The 14,924-nt window shown below is 46.4% G+C and overlaps 1 protein-coding gene across 1 annotated transcript in view; it reads right to left on the bottom strand.

The window, feature by feature from the left end:
* The window catches only part of DHRS3 (dehydrogenase/reductase 3), a 46,656-nt gene extending 33,261 nt beyond the window's left edge, over nucleotides 1-13,395 (bottom strand). The window contains exon 1 of the mRNA XM_030185709.1: nucleotides 12,768-13,395. Within this exon, the coding sequence (XP_030041569.1) occupies nucleotides 12,768-12,962 (195 nt within the window). The 5' untranslated portion in view covers nucleotides 12,963-13,395. The remainder of the gene's footprint in view (nucleotides 1-12,767) is intronic.
* Nucleotides 13,396-14,924: the final 1,529 nt, after the last annotated feature.

Genomic DNA, 14,924 nt, shown 5'->3' on the forward strand with positions numbered 1-14,924 from the left:
ATGGAAAACAAACACGAGGATGTTATAATGCCGTTGTATCGCTCCATGGTGCGACCACACCTCGACTATTGTGTCCAGTTCTGGTCGCCGCATCTCAAAAAAGATATAAAGGAATTAGAAAAGGTGCAGAGAAGGGCGACGAAAATGATAAAAGGGATGGAACATCTTCCCTATGAGGAAAGGCTGAGAAGGTTAGGGCTCTTCAGCTTGGAGAAAAGGCGGCTGAGGGGTGATATGATAGAAGTCTACAAGATAATGAGCGGAGTAGAGCGGACAGATGTGAAGCGTTTGTTTACACTTTCAAACAATAACAGAACCAGGGGACACAACATGAAGCTAGAATATGGTAGATTTAAAACAAACAGGAGAAAGTTTTTCTTTACTCAGCGTGTAGTTGGACTCTGGAACTCATTGCAGGAGAATGCGGTGGCAGCGGCTGGCCTTACGGAGTTTAAGGGGGGTTTGGACAGATTCCTGAGGGAAAAGTCCATTGAACATTATTTTTTTTCGGGGGGGGGGGGGGGGGTTGCCAGGTTCTTGAAGACTGGATTGGCCGCTGTCTGAACCAGGATACTGGGCTTGATGGACCCTTGGTCTTTTCCCAGTATGGCGGTGCTTATGTGCTTATATGGCTGTCCGGTGCTTCCACTATTGAACTAAAGAGATCATACACAGTTGTGTAAAGAAGCACAATCCCCTTCTCGCCTTCAACGATGCCCCTGCAATACTGCTAACCACACTGTAAGAGCTTAATTAACTTGCAATCTGCCAGATAAGCAGCTTTTCCCAAGCAAAACATTACCCGAGACTCGGACAAAAATACATCAGAAGTGCAAATCAACACCATTTACCTAGTGCACTCACGACGTGACTCATTTATCAAACAGAGAGCATTATTTATCAAAGGCCGTCTCCCATGCAGCGCCTCTAGGAAGTCACTGACACGTCTGGCCACGTGCTTCCGATTCCAAACAGAGGAGGGAGATTAAGGTTAAAAGGGTGTATGACAAACATTTATCATTCTGCAGATATTCAGCACAAATCTAGAAAACATTCAGGGCAGTTCACTTTCTGCACTAAACTCTCACCTCGCACAAGCACGAGCTGCACGTTTGGGCAGTTTTCCCAATTTAAGTAAATAAAAAGCAGGTCGCAAAGGCTGGCGATTTGACCAGCTCCGTTCGAAACATTCCACGGTCAATAAATCTGCAGAAACGGAAAATTTTCAGGAAGGCAAAAAGCTATGTTCTCAGAGAGACCCATCTCGTATTTCTCTCGAGGGCAGGACTTCCGGATCCTGTCCCAGGTATCCCGCTGCCAGCTGGATTTTCAGGATATCCTCCATGAATATGCACGAGACGAATGAGGGGAGATATAATTGAAGTCTATAAAATCCTGAGTGGTGTTGAACGAGAAGAAGTAAATCGATTTTTTACTCGTTGGAAAAGTACAAAGACTATGGGGGGGACACGCGAGGAAGTTACACGGAAACACTTTTAAAACAAATAGGAGGGAATATTTTTCACTCAACGAATAGTTAAGCTCCGGAACTCTTTGCCGGAAGATGTGGTAACAGCGGTTAGAGTATCTGGGTTTAAAAAGGGTTTCGCCAAATTCCTGGAGGAAAAGCCCATAGTCTGCTATTGAGACAGACATGGGAAGCAACTCCTTGCCCTGGGATTTGTAGTATGGATTGTTGCAACTCTTAGATTCTGCCTGGAATCTTGCCACTCTTAGGATTCCAAAATCTTGCTATTCTTTGGGGGTTCTACATGGAATGTTGCTACTATTTGAGTTTCTGCACGGAATCTTGCCACTCTTAGGATTCCAGAATCTTGCTATTCTTTGGGGGTTCTACATGGAATGTTGCTGCTAATTGGGTTCCTGCCAGGTACTTGTGACCTGGCTTGGCCACTGTTTGGAAAACATGATACTGGGCTAGATGTACCATTGGTCTGACCCAGTATGGCTACTCTTATGTTACGTAAATTTGCAATCATTAAGGAGTCCTTTTTTACTAAGCAGCGCTAAAAGTGGCTTGCGCTAGCCCTGTGGATCCTTCCTGCATGCTAAAGCCACTTTTAGCACCGCTAATGAATGGCCGATTTTTACATTTCTGCGATAAGGGCCACATGTTAATTTTCCCATTGGCACATTGTCAGCAAAGGAGAACTTACCGACACCTATTTTGTACACGGTAAGGGTTCATGTGCAAATCCTGTACTAATTAGCACGAGGCAATGCCCATGCCCACTCTCTGCCCCCCCCCCCCCCCCAAATATTACCCCAGCGTTTAAAAGTAGTACGCGAACATGGAAAGAGCCGGGCTGGGCTGCCTCCTGTGGTCGGTGCTGAGCCAATGCTGGGCCTTTTCCGGTGACCGGCACTGAATATCCAGTTTATTTTTGATCGGTTTAAATATAACCTCTATATAATATGAAAATCGCTTTGATTGTAACCACAGAAAGAAGGTGTATCAAGTCCCATCCCCTATCCTCCGTGGATTGGCCACTCAATTTATGCACCCGATTCTAAAAATAGGAGTTATTTTATTCAAAACGAAATCTTCCAATTCATTTCTCATCAGAACAGAAAACAGCTACCTCGGCTTCAGGAAGAGGCTAAAAACCTTTCTCTTCCCCAAGACTGCTTCATAACAATCCATCAAGACCCCTCCCTCCTCGTATCATCCATTATCCTTTCCTTAATGTATTTAGTCTCATGCATTGATCCAACGGTCTCTAACGTTTCTCAAACCTCACACTAACACTATCTGCTTTTGTCTCACCTAGAATGTAAACCGCACTGAACCCTGGGAAGGGGATATTAGCGCTATAAAAGAATTGATTTGAATAGATGCTATGAATAGTTTTCATAGAAAGCCTGCCTCGTCCAGTACTTTCCCATGTACAAAAGGATTCTCGTGGTGCACCAATTAAAGTTGAAGAAATAACCTCGGCCACTAAATCTCTGGCTAACATCAAGACATTCTGTGGGCAGGTAACTAATTTCCCCGTTTCCTCTTCCTCTCCTTTCCCTTTCTTTTACTATTTATTTATTTATTATTTATTGCACTTGTATCCCACATTTTCCCACCTATTTGCAGGCTCAATGTGGCTAACAAAGACCTGATATTGGTGTTACAAAGAAGTCAAGGAAAACAAGAGGAATTGGTCAGGTAGTTATAGAAAGATACAATCTGATAAAGGTGTGGTTCAGTTAGTTATGGGTTTTCGTGGTAGGCCTTGTTAAAGAGGTAGGTTTTCAGGGATTTGCAGAAGTTACTTAGTTCATTGATCGTTTTCAGGTGAGTTGGAAGTGCATTCCACAGCTGCGTACTCAAGTACGTAGGATGCAAAGAACAGACCATTAAAAAACTCCAAACAGCCCAGAACACCGCAGCCCATCTCATTTTTGGAAAAACCAAATACGAAAGCGCGAAGCCCCTAAGAGAGAAACTGCACTGGCTCCCGCTCAAGGAATGAATTGAGTTCAAGATTTGCACGACCGTATACAAAATCATTCACAAAGAGGCCCCACCCTACATGCTGAACCTAATAGACTTACAACCCAGAAATGCCAGAAGATCAGCCCGCAAGTTCCTCCATTTGAACTTCCCCAGCTGTAAAGGAATTAAATACAAACAGGCATACGCGACTACCTTTGCGTACAAAAGCACACAGATATGGAACGCACTACCCATGGCCCTGAAAACCACGGACAACTTAACCAGCTTTCGCAAATCTTTGAAGACATATCTCTTCAACAAGGCCTACAAAAATAATCCTTGATGAAACAAATTACTCCGTATACCACCCAAACGCTTTAAAACACCTCTAACACGACCTTACCTAACACCTTCCAACTAATTCCTTTTCTACCTCCAGTTTATTACCGACTGTATCTAAGATTATGTAATGACTACACCATATTAACACCCTGTAAGCCACATTGAGCCTGCAAAAAGGTGGGATAATGTGGGGTACAAATGTAATAAATAAATAAGTAAGTAGGAAAAGGTGGTCGTGTGTGTTAGTTTGTATTTTAATCCTTTACAGCTGGGGAAGTGTAGGTTAAGAAAGGTTCGGGAAGATCTTTTAGCATTTCTGGGTGGAAGGTCCACGAGGTCTAGCATGTAAGTCGGGGCGTCTCCATGAATGATTTTATGAACAATCGTGCAGATTTTGAACGTGGTCTGTTCTTTAAGAGGGAGCCAGTGTAGTTTCTTTCTCGGGGGTTTTGCACTTGATGGGGAGTTTCTTTTCTTCCTGTTGATTTTATTTATTGTCCTCCACCTTGATGGCTTTGCTTTAGGCAGTTCATCAACCTTATTTCTTTTTTTAGTTTTATTTTCATTTCTACAGGAGCAAGCCGCGTAGGCGCCTATGCACGCCCAACGCTCGCCGATTCAGAACTACTGCCCGGCTACCGCGTGGCCCGGGTGGTAGTTTCATTTTTTTACGTGCGTCCACTATGCGGGCTTTAAAATGTTCTTAAATCGGCATTGTACGGGCGCAGACGATTACCGCTCGGTTAATGGTGGATGAGACCTTACCGCTAAGTCAATGGGTGGCAGTAAGGTCTCAGGCCCAAAATGGACGCGCGCCAATTTTTATTTTGCCGCACGTCCATTTTTGGCCAAAAATATAAGAAAGGCCTTTTTCGCAGGCGCGCTGAAAAATGGACCTGCACGCGTCCAATACACGCGTCTACAATAGCGCAGGCCATTTTTCGGCGCACCTTAGTAAAAGGACCCCTTAGCGCGAAATGCTGGCGTGCCTACCACGCGGCCCTATATATTGATTTGTACCCTATAGCAATACTTGCACGACATTTCCCATCATCTCACTGTAATGGTTACGGTTTACATTGTTAATGACAATTCTTGTTTTATACTGTTAAGTATTGTTTATATTGTATTTTTCTATTTTTTTTTGTGAAAAATACAGTAAAATTATGTGAACTTAAAAACAAAAGACTGCAGTAGCTAGGAACATTGATACAATTTTTATAGAGATGCTAAAACCCCCTTTAGATCCTGTGTACAATGGGAGTCCACAACCCTGCACTTCAAGGCAGGGGGTGCTGGCACACCCCCAGAAGCTTAATGCGAGTCCCAATGACAGGGGCTCTTTGTACAGCTCAAAAATCAAAACCATTCAGCAAGGGCAAGGCATGACAATATCGGGAGGAGGAGGGTTGAGGGATAAGGCAGAGAGTCTTCTAGAAAAAAAGAACCCGAAAGTAAACCAAAAGACCCATGTCTGGAATGATGCCCTTGTTTCCCACACAAGATAAAGGATCCATTGAAAATGAAGAGTTTTATGTAGGAGAAAGGCCTACAGATGCTAAGCAGGAGGCAGAGAAAGAGCAGTCACACGGTTTAAAAAAAAATAAAGAAATGAAATCAGAGCGTTGGCTGAAACATCATCACCCAGAATGCCCTTCTTTCAGCTCTTGCTTATTGTTAGCAGCCAAGCCACCAAGAGGGGGCGCTGCCTCCAAAGTTCCTCATTGGAGGATCATCCTACAAACTCCTGAGGGGAGTAGGAAGCATGGTCAGTAATCTGGCATTTTTGGGAAGCCCAGATCTGAATGAGTGAGGGGATTTTTTTTTCTCCAGCCTTCCAGCTATAGAAAGCTTGATCCTGAATTTTCTTTATTAAGGCTTGAACAGCAGCTCATACACAAGAAAAAATAATTTAATAAGGGTAATGGAAAATATGCATTGCAATGGCTAATTATGTAACTCAACTAAATTCATGTGTTTTCTCAGCAGTGCTTACAGTCATGACAGGATGAGAAGAACTGGGCCTGCTTCTGTTGACCACTTCTGAAACCAGGGATGTTTTCAAACTTCCCTAAAGTCACAGATGAAGCCTTTCCAGCTTTTAAGCAGCTGCTCCTGAACAGATAAAATCCTGAACAGCTAACCTGTTCTCAACTAACTCTGGAGGCAAATGTTCAGCTATGCCCAGTCACTCTGAAAGTACAGGCTAGACTCGTAGTCAGACCCCTGAAATTCAAACACAGGGTCTGAGTTGCCTTTGGATTAGGAGTGAGGTAACAGAGGTGGCCAACCTTTCATACACCAAGACACCAAGAATCATATTGGACAGTATCAGAGGCTCAGGAGGAGGGTATGGCACAGGGGGCAGAGCCAGCAGCAAGATCTCAACCTCCTCATTATCCCCCAACCCCGGAGGGGGAGGAGAGAAAGTACAGCGCTGCGTACGTCTAGTAGCGCTATAGAAATGATAAGTAGTAGTAGAGAGCCATAGCCATTCTTGCCTGCAGCAAAGTCTTGATCTCTCTTGTACTTAGTCTTCCATCACCTGTGCTATCCCTCCTGCCAGTAAGCAGCGTTTTTTATCTGCTATTTCCTCCTGTACGATTTTTGTCTGACCTCAGAACCATGAGGTGCTAGTGGGTCTCACAAGAATATGGGGTTCCCTGTGGTTCAGATCTAAGAGGGAAGTCCACAGGGGAGCTGCAGCATCTAAGAAAATGCTCACCCAGGGTTTCTTCCTTGTTGGAGGCATTTTGGAAGGGGGAAGGAGAGAATGTGATGTCAGGAAGAATATGGAGGATAGCGGGTGATAATGTAACAGAGAAAACGAACCTACAACCTCTTCAACTTCTGACCTGCTTAATATGGCAGCTGAAAGAGACAATGCAGTCATGCAACTTGCAGGAGCAGCAGTGGGTTCTCAATCCAGTCCTCAGGGCACACCCAGCCAATCAGTTTTCTTGTTAGCCACAATGAATATGCATGAAATCGATTTGTATGAACTACTACTACTTAACATTTCTAGAGCGCTACTAGGGTTACGCAGCGCTGAACAAAATAAACTACTTCCATTGTATGCAAATCTAATTCAGGCACATTTAGTACGCATATCCTGAAAACCTGACTTGCTGGGTGTGGCAGTTTTCTGCAGCTCAATTACATGACCCAACCACTTTTGAACAGCCAAAGGTGGAGCAAAAGGTATTGCACTGAAGAAGGGGAGGATCCTCAGGAGGCATACCGCAGCAGAGAATGACATAGGGACGGGGACCCACAGTAACCGCAGGGATGGGGACAGAGCTGTCCCCGTGTCATTCTTGTCAGACCTGTGAGTTCTTGTACCAAGTACAGCGCTGCTGACCCCGGTACTCGGACCAGGTTCTGCTTGGCGGCCGGACAACCCTAGGTTTCACCTGCGCTGACTGCCATTCCCCAGAGGTTGAGCCCCTAGGTGCGGGTGGCCTGCAGGGCTTACGAGATGGAGCAGGAAGCGGGGTGATGAACGTGACGGCCAGACAGGCAGCAGGCAAGAGAGTGATCCAGGTACAGGCAGAGTCAGTGGGCAGGCAGCAGGTCAAGAGAGTAATCCAGGTACAGGCAGAGTCAGTAGGCAGGCAGCAGACACAAGCGTAATCCAGGTACAGGCAGAGTCAGTAGGCAGCAGTGGCATAGCCACAGGTGGGCCGGGGCCCACCCACTTTGGACTCAGGCCCACCCAAAATTGTGACACACTTGTGGCTGGTGGGGATCCCCAAACCTCACAGCTGAAGATTTTCTCTCCTTGGGCAGCCAGCAGCATTTGCCTTGAGCTGATTCTGAGACTGGCCCTTCTGCACATGCTCAGTTTTTGCACATGCAAAAGCACAGAGCATGCACAGCCTACCAGCAGCAGCATCAGTTTAAGGTAAGTGCTGCCGGCTGCCGTTTGGAAGAGTGCTGACTGCTCGAGGAGGAAGAAATCTTCAGTTGGCAGGGTTTGGGATCTCCGCCAGCTCAAGTATTTCATATTTGGTGTTTCTGGGTAGGGAGGGGTGAAGAGAGGAGCAAACTGGAGGGGGACCGGGGGGGGGGGGGGGGGGGGGAGACGAATTCCATGCCCACCCTCCTTGGTCTCAGGGCCACCCAAAATTGGCCATCTGGCTACGCCCCTGGTAGGCAGGCAACAGACACGAGAGTGGTACAGGCAAGGTCAGTAGGCAGGCAGCAGACACAAGAGTAATCCAGGTACAGGCAGTGAGCAATGAAGAACAAAGTAGAGGAGAAGCACACTACTGAGCAAGTAACACCTAGCAAAGTAGAAGCCAAAGCAAAGAGTCTAGGGAGAGCTCAGCTGATAAAGTGCTGGTGTCTGACATCAGCAGGGAGAAGGGGCACAGCCATAGGACAAGAGCAAGGGAAGGAGGAACCGGAAGACCAATAGAGAAGCAAGGGAAGCCAGGCAGAGGAAGAGCAGACCCAGGTGGGTGGAAGCAAAGCAATTAAGGAGCCTGCAGTCAGAGAACCAAATACACATTTCTAAGGGCTGTGCCAGTCAAGTGTGCGTGTCGACGGGACCCTGCGCAGCCTGAGAACGCCGCATGCGTTGAGGTAGGGGACATGACAATTCTCTAGTTATTATTTTTTAATCTGTGCATGAATAATAAGTCATCAACAATCTCAGGATTCAGTCTAGCTCTCTTGTCTTCCAAAGTCCTTCCTGCAATAGAAAATGTCTTCTCAGAAGATGTGCTGGGAGCAGGATCCCCCATGCAAATTGTACCAGTTGTGGCCAGCACCTTTGCTTGTTTATCCAAAAAAATGAAAACATCATTGCCTGCATCACGTAAATAACTGTCCAATTCATTAAGAGTCACACCAGCCTGCATCATGGCTTTCAACCCAGTTCTTAGGCCTCACTCAGGTTTTCAAAATACCTACAATGAAGGTGCATGAGATAGATTTGCATACAATGGAGGTAATGTATGCAAATTACCTCATGCATATTCGTTGTAGATTTCCTGAAAACTTAACTGGATGGGTGTGTCATAAGGTCTGAGTTGAAAACCCCTAGAATAGAGGCAGGATAGGAGGGGCTTAAAAACCTATTATCCAACTGCAGCAAAGATATTATTATGCCCATTATCAAACCACAAGACTAGATCTGTTATTAAAACACACACACACACACACGGAATGGGAGCTTTGACATAATGATTTCCAAACAAAATCAGACATGACAAAGTGGTTCATCCGAAATGTCCTGATGAAGATGGGGTGGGTACATAAGTATTGCCACACTAGGACAGACCAAAGGTCCATCAAGCCCAGCGTCCTGTTTCCAACAGTGGCCAACCTAGCTCACAAATACCTGGCAAGATCCCAAAAAGTTCAATACATTTTATGCTGCTTATCCCACAAATTAAGCAGTGGATTTTCCCCGTTATTTTAATAATGGTCTATGTATTTTTCCTTCAGGAAGCAGTCCAAACCTTTTTTTTTTTTAAACCCCGCTAAAATAGCTGCCTTTACCACATTCTCTGGCAACGAATTCCAGAGTTTAATTACATGTTGAGTGAAGAAACATTTTCTCCGATTCGTTTTAAATTTACTGCTTTGTAGCTTCATTGCATGCCCCCCCCCCCCCCCATCCCAGTATTTTTGGAAAGAGTAAACAAACGATTCACATACACCCGTTCCACGCCACTCATTATTTTATAGACTTCTATCATACCGCCCTTCAAGCCGTCTTTTCGGACTCTAAGGCTCATTAAGGACCACTGAGCAGGGCTGGACCGACGGATCAGTGGCAAAGCTGACCACTGCCCTGCCGGGTATTTGTGACTTTTTACTTGATTCTGCTCTTTGGTTGGCTGGGGCTACGGGTACAGTGTAGGAAGCATTTACAGTCCCCGAGTATGGCTGTATTTAAGATTCTGGCATCCATATGCCAGACTGCAAAGCAGGGAAGGGTGCCAGAGTGCCATGGCAGTGCCCTTTTGAAGCGGAGCCAGTGCTGAGCCCTTTCCAGGATCACTATTTGGCACCGATGTTCAGGGGCTCTCAGGACACACCTAGCCAGTCAGGTTTTCAGGATAGCCACAATGAAATGAATATGCCCAGAGTACTTGGTACGACTTCTATTAGAGTTAGAAGAGCATTACATATTTCTCCTTTTACGTTTCCTATTTTTTAAGAGGTGTTAAAAGCTTAAAACTGAGAAACTGCTTGCTTATCAGGCTCCCGGAATTTGGAAAGAATTACAGCCATGTTTTAAGATTTTGTTTAATTTCCCTTTAAGAGAAGTTTGAAGACAATGTTTTTTTTTTAAGAAGTTTGTTTTGATGTGATTCCCAAGTGTATGAACCACATTGAACTTTTCAGTATCAGAAGTATAGAAATACAATATAATGTAATGTGATGTGATAAATTTGTATTGCAAATCTGTCTCGTGCATATTCGTTGTGGCTACCCTGAAAACCTGACTGGCTTGGTGTGTCCTGAGGACTGGGTTGAGAACCCCTGGCCTAGGTGTTCAACCTACGCTGGGGGGGGGGGGGGGAAGATAGGGGTTGGTTCCAAACAAGGCTGGTGAAACGGGGAGCTGGGGGGGGGGGGTCAAAATTCCCCAGGCCTGGCCTCCAATGGGGGGAGGGGGGCACCCAGCGCTAGCAAGCTTCTTCTTGCCAGCCTGCCTGCTTCTGCATCTGTCTCTCTCCTGCTCTTGTGTGCCAGGACCCGGATGACTGTATTCATCAAGATAACCTGGCTGCAAAGAACAGACTATTAAAAAACTCCAGACGGCCCAGAATACGGCCGCCAGACTCGTATATGGAAAAACTAAATATGAAAGCGCAAAACCCTTAAGAGAGAAACTTCACTGGCTCCCACTTAAGGAACGCATTGCATTCAAGATCTGTACGATTGTACACAAAATCATTCACGCAGACGCCCCCAACCTACATGCTAAACCTCGTGGACCTACCTCCCAGAAACGCCACAAGATCATCTCGTAAATTTCTCAACCTGCACTTCCCCAGCTGTAAAGGACTAAAATACAAGCTGATGCACGCCACCACCTTCTCTTACATGAGCACGCAGTTATGGAATGCATTACCTACAGACTTAAAAGCAATCAACGAAACAACTATTTTTCGAAAATCTCTGAAGACACATCTCTTCAACAAGGCCTACAATGAGAACCTATAGCCACACTAATCCACTTCACCAACCCATTCAGTTATGAAAGCCCACCTTCTATAAATACCCTAATAAATCCCTTCCTTCTTCTTTCTTCCCTTAATTAATCTCTACACAATACTAACTATACCTGATATACTGGAAGAATAACTATGTTAACAATACTATCTAAGCCACATTGAGCCTGCAAATAGGTGGGAAAATGTGGGATACAAATGCAATAAAATAAATAAATAAATAACCTGGGTGTCCCGGGTTATGGCATTAACGGGCACACAGGAGTTGAAGACAGACTGGGGGAGGATGCACAGTCAGACACAGGAAGGTAAGGAGGTGGGCAGGGTGGCAGGCAACCAGAGGTCCTGCCATGGGCCCTCTGCGTCTCACAGTGGCCCTGGTTCCAAAGCAGTTGGAAGACCAAAGAAAAACAAAAATCACCTATAAACATTTCTGATGCTAGAGGTACTAAGGCCTGCAGCATACTTCTGCATTTTGCCCTGCTATCAGTCTGGCGGCCTTCCTTAGCACTAATCCATAAAGGGCTCAGATCCTTTTAATAGAATAATGCTCACTCAATTGTTCAGCCACGATTTTGTGGCACCGCTAATAGAAGCTACTCCAAAATGGGGAACCCCCTTTTGTCTATTTAGGCATAACTAGCAATTCAAAACCCAGCAATCTAAATCAAGGGGAGAGGAACAGCCAGAAAGCACTTGGCTTGCTTATCTACAGCTGAGAAGCCTAAATATGGGGGTTGGCGTGACCTGCAGTACCCCGATCGGCCGCAAAGGTCGCATGTGCTACGTAAACACACAGGCACACTTTGACTGCTGATCCTTAGTCCAAAAGCTCAGGCAATTTGACTGTTGTTTTGCTGGAAGGAAGGAACAGTCTGCTACCCTCAAAATCAACTTTTACACGTAGGACACGTTTGCTGTCCCTAAGCTCTTACGCACATTTGTGGACTGTGAAACCCCGCCGATCTCCAGCGCAATAAACCCTCTTTTTTTTTTTTTTGCTTCAAGCCCGGATTTACAAATGCAGAGCCCCCCTCCCGTCTGGCACAACTTAAACCACAAACCACGCTTGCTGCTGCTTTTTCGCTTCCTGTCATTAGGGAGGCTCAAGGCAGCGCTTAGCTCTCTCGCTGTTCGCCTGTATTTCCAGCCCATTTCTCCAAGCACGTTGCACACGACCTGGGAGGAGGGGGGACAGATGAAGGACACTAAAGAGGGCTATTTAAAAGGCCGACCCCCCCCCCCCCCCCCCCATGCACGGGTTAGTCTCTGGGAGCATGCATGGTAGGTATGACTGCTTATTAAGAAGAGAGGCGAGCAAAAGCTTGTATCAGCTGGGGGGACTCAGGTCAGGCAGCAGTGTAAACAGCAGCATATGGACCTGGGGGGGGGGGGGGGCAATTCGAGAAACGAAGAGTTAATTAGAATAAGTCATCCCCCCCTTTCCAGTGACCAAGTTTTTGAAAGCACTCCTTGCTCAGCAAAAGACGAGGCAGCAGGCAGGTCTTGTTTTCTGTTTTTCATCAGCAATAACAAGCCTGAGATGCATCACAAGCTGAAATTGGCACACCGTGTACTAACTAGCAAAGCCGAAAACAAATCAAGCCCAACCCGTGCAAAGTGCCTTTAATGTCCCCTCTCAGACGCATTAGGGTTACATAAACGCACAGCCTGGCGACAGCAGCCGGATCACAACACGGTCCCCGGCTTTGCTGGTGGTCTACGGATCTGTCAGCAGTAGAAAGTGCCAGGTGCGCGCCCCCTCCCCTTCCCCCCTTATTTACCTTTTTGGCCCCCTGTTGGGCGAACTCCCGGGCCAGGTGCTTGCCGATGCCTCTGCCCCCGCCGGTGATCAGCACCGTTTGCTCGCTCAGGTCCTTGGGCCGGGCGGGCAGCACCAGGTACACGGCCGCCTTGAGCACGTAATACACCATTTGCACGGGGAAAAGCAGCAACGTGCCCAGCGATCGCCAGTCCATCCTGCCCTGCAGCGCCCCAGTCCACACCAGTACAATTTGCACCACCACTGGCAAGTGAGTCTTCTGGGCTGCAGCAGCGGCTTCTCCGCCACCCCCCCCCCCCCGAAAGCGTGGCGAAATGTGTCAAAGTGCAACACCCCTCCCCCTCACGCTGGTGAACGGGTTCCGAAGGTAAAAGTGAGCTCGATGGTGACGTTGGTAAAATAGGATTAAAAAAAATAATATGGAGATTTAAAAGGAAAAAAAGAAAACTATAGCCAGATGGCTCCTTGCGCCTAAGCAAATTTCAGTCTTCTGCAGTGGCTCACGGCTCATTTCTATTCTTAGATTCAGGAAATTGCTCAAATGAGATAGAGCCGAGGACTGCCAGCACTTAAAAAAAAAGAGGGGTCTATCCAGTGAAGGGATGTACGTATAAGATATCCTACAGTACGTTTCTGCAAGAGCTCACTCGATTAACTGCAGTCTCAGGTTTTTATGTGTCCCTTTATATTTTAAAGAGGATTTTCTAGATTAAAAATAAAACCTCTTATATAGCTTGCTGATAAAATTCTGTCTCTCTCGATCTGGGGTTTGTCCGTCTCTTTTCTGCTTGCCTGGTGGCTGCTGCAGGCAGAGGGAGTTTTTATACTCCATTAAGCTTGATTGACGTTTAAAGTGTTAAGAATATTTCACTACTGTTTCTGTGACTGGCTGCTGCCTCCCCTCCCCCCTCTGCCACTAACTGAGCTCAACAAAGAAGCCCCGGGCGGCTACAAGCAGGAGAGAGAGTGACAGAGCCACCCTCCTCCACCCTCCCTCACTCTGGGCTGCCCGGCATGCAAGGACTTGCTGCTAATGTGCACCGTCGCCACGTTGGGTTTGCAGCTGTTCCTAAAGCCCTGCAAACGAGCCCTGGCTGCTGTGTTATTCTCGAGGTGGGTGGAAGGAAGAGGCAGCTAGAGACGGGGGATCTCTTTGTGGCTTGGTGGGGTTAATTCCCCTGGAACGGTGGGCTTTTTTTTCTTTTCTGGCGTTTTACTTCTGTTTTACGGAAGGGTAGCTCGGTAAGGAAGTGAGTAAGCTGTAACCTGCTTTCCTGGGTGCTGTTATTAAGGGTGGAGTAGGAGACACTTAAAAAAAAAAAAAACCTTTGCATTCATATTTTTGCAAAGAAAAATTAACTAAAAAATGGGTTCTAAACTGTTTTGCACTCGCAGCCAAAGACGTTTGGATGGTATTGTGCCGTGAGACAGTGGGGCCACAGGAGTGAAAGTTTAATTGTAAATGCTAATAATAACATTTTTTGTAAAAAGGGCACTAAGGCATCAAAGGGTTTATGAAAGTCCCTGGTTCATAAATAGTGCAAGTCGTGACTAAAAGAGGACAATCACTTTTGATGTGTCGTCAGTGCACTGCAGTGGCGTAGCCACAGGTGGGCCTGGGTGAGCCGGGGCCCACCCAACAGCAGCACACATATTAGCTGTAGCAGGTGGGGATCCCAAGCTCCGCCAGCAGAAAACTTCCCTCTGATGTTAATGAAAACGCCATTTTCCAGGATACCTGCACCTACGCATGCTCAGTTTTCAGCGCGTGCCTGCTGCAGACTGCTAAGGTGGAAAGAAGCGTTTTCCTGCCAGCTGAGATTTTTTTGGTGGTGGGTGAAGGGGAGAACACTTGGTGCCCACCCACTTCTTGGCTAGGCCCACCCAAAATCTGTTGACTGGCTACGGAGCCGGGTTTTACTTCCATTGCTTTCCATGGAAGTAATTGTCCATTGCTTTCCATGGAAAGCAATGGAAGTAAAACCCGGCTGGCTCAATCCGTCCTCCTTTTTCTGGAGCCATATGGTAACCCTAGCTACGCCCCTGGTGCACTGGACCTCTTTGGTCCCAGCGCACAATAACAAGCTGGGTAGGTAAAGGTAATACACAGAGTTCAAGCAGAAGAAAATTCATTAGTATTCGATCCCCAGAAGGCTTC

Source organism: Microcaecilia unicolor, chromosome 13 (genome assembly GCF_901765095.1).
Source record: "Microcaecilia unicolor chromosome 13, aMicUni1.1, whole genome shotgun sequence".
In the NCBI taxonomy this organism is placed as follows: domain Eukaryota; kingdom Metazoa; phylum Chordata; class Amphibia; order Gymnophiona; family Siphonopidae; genus Microcaecilia; species Microcaecilia unicolor.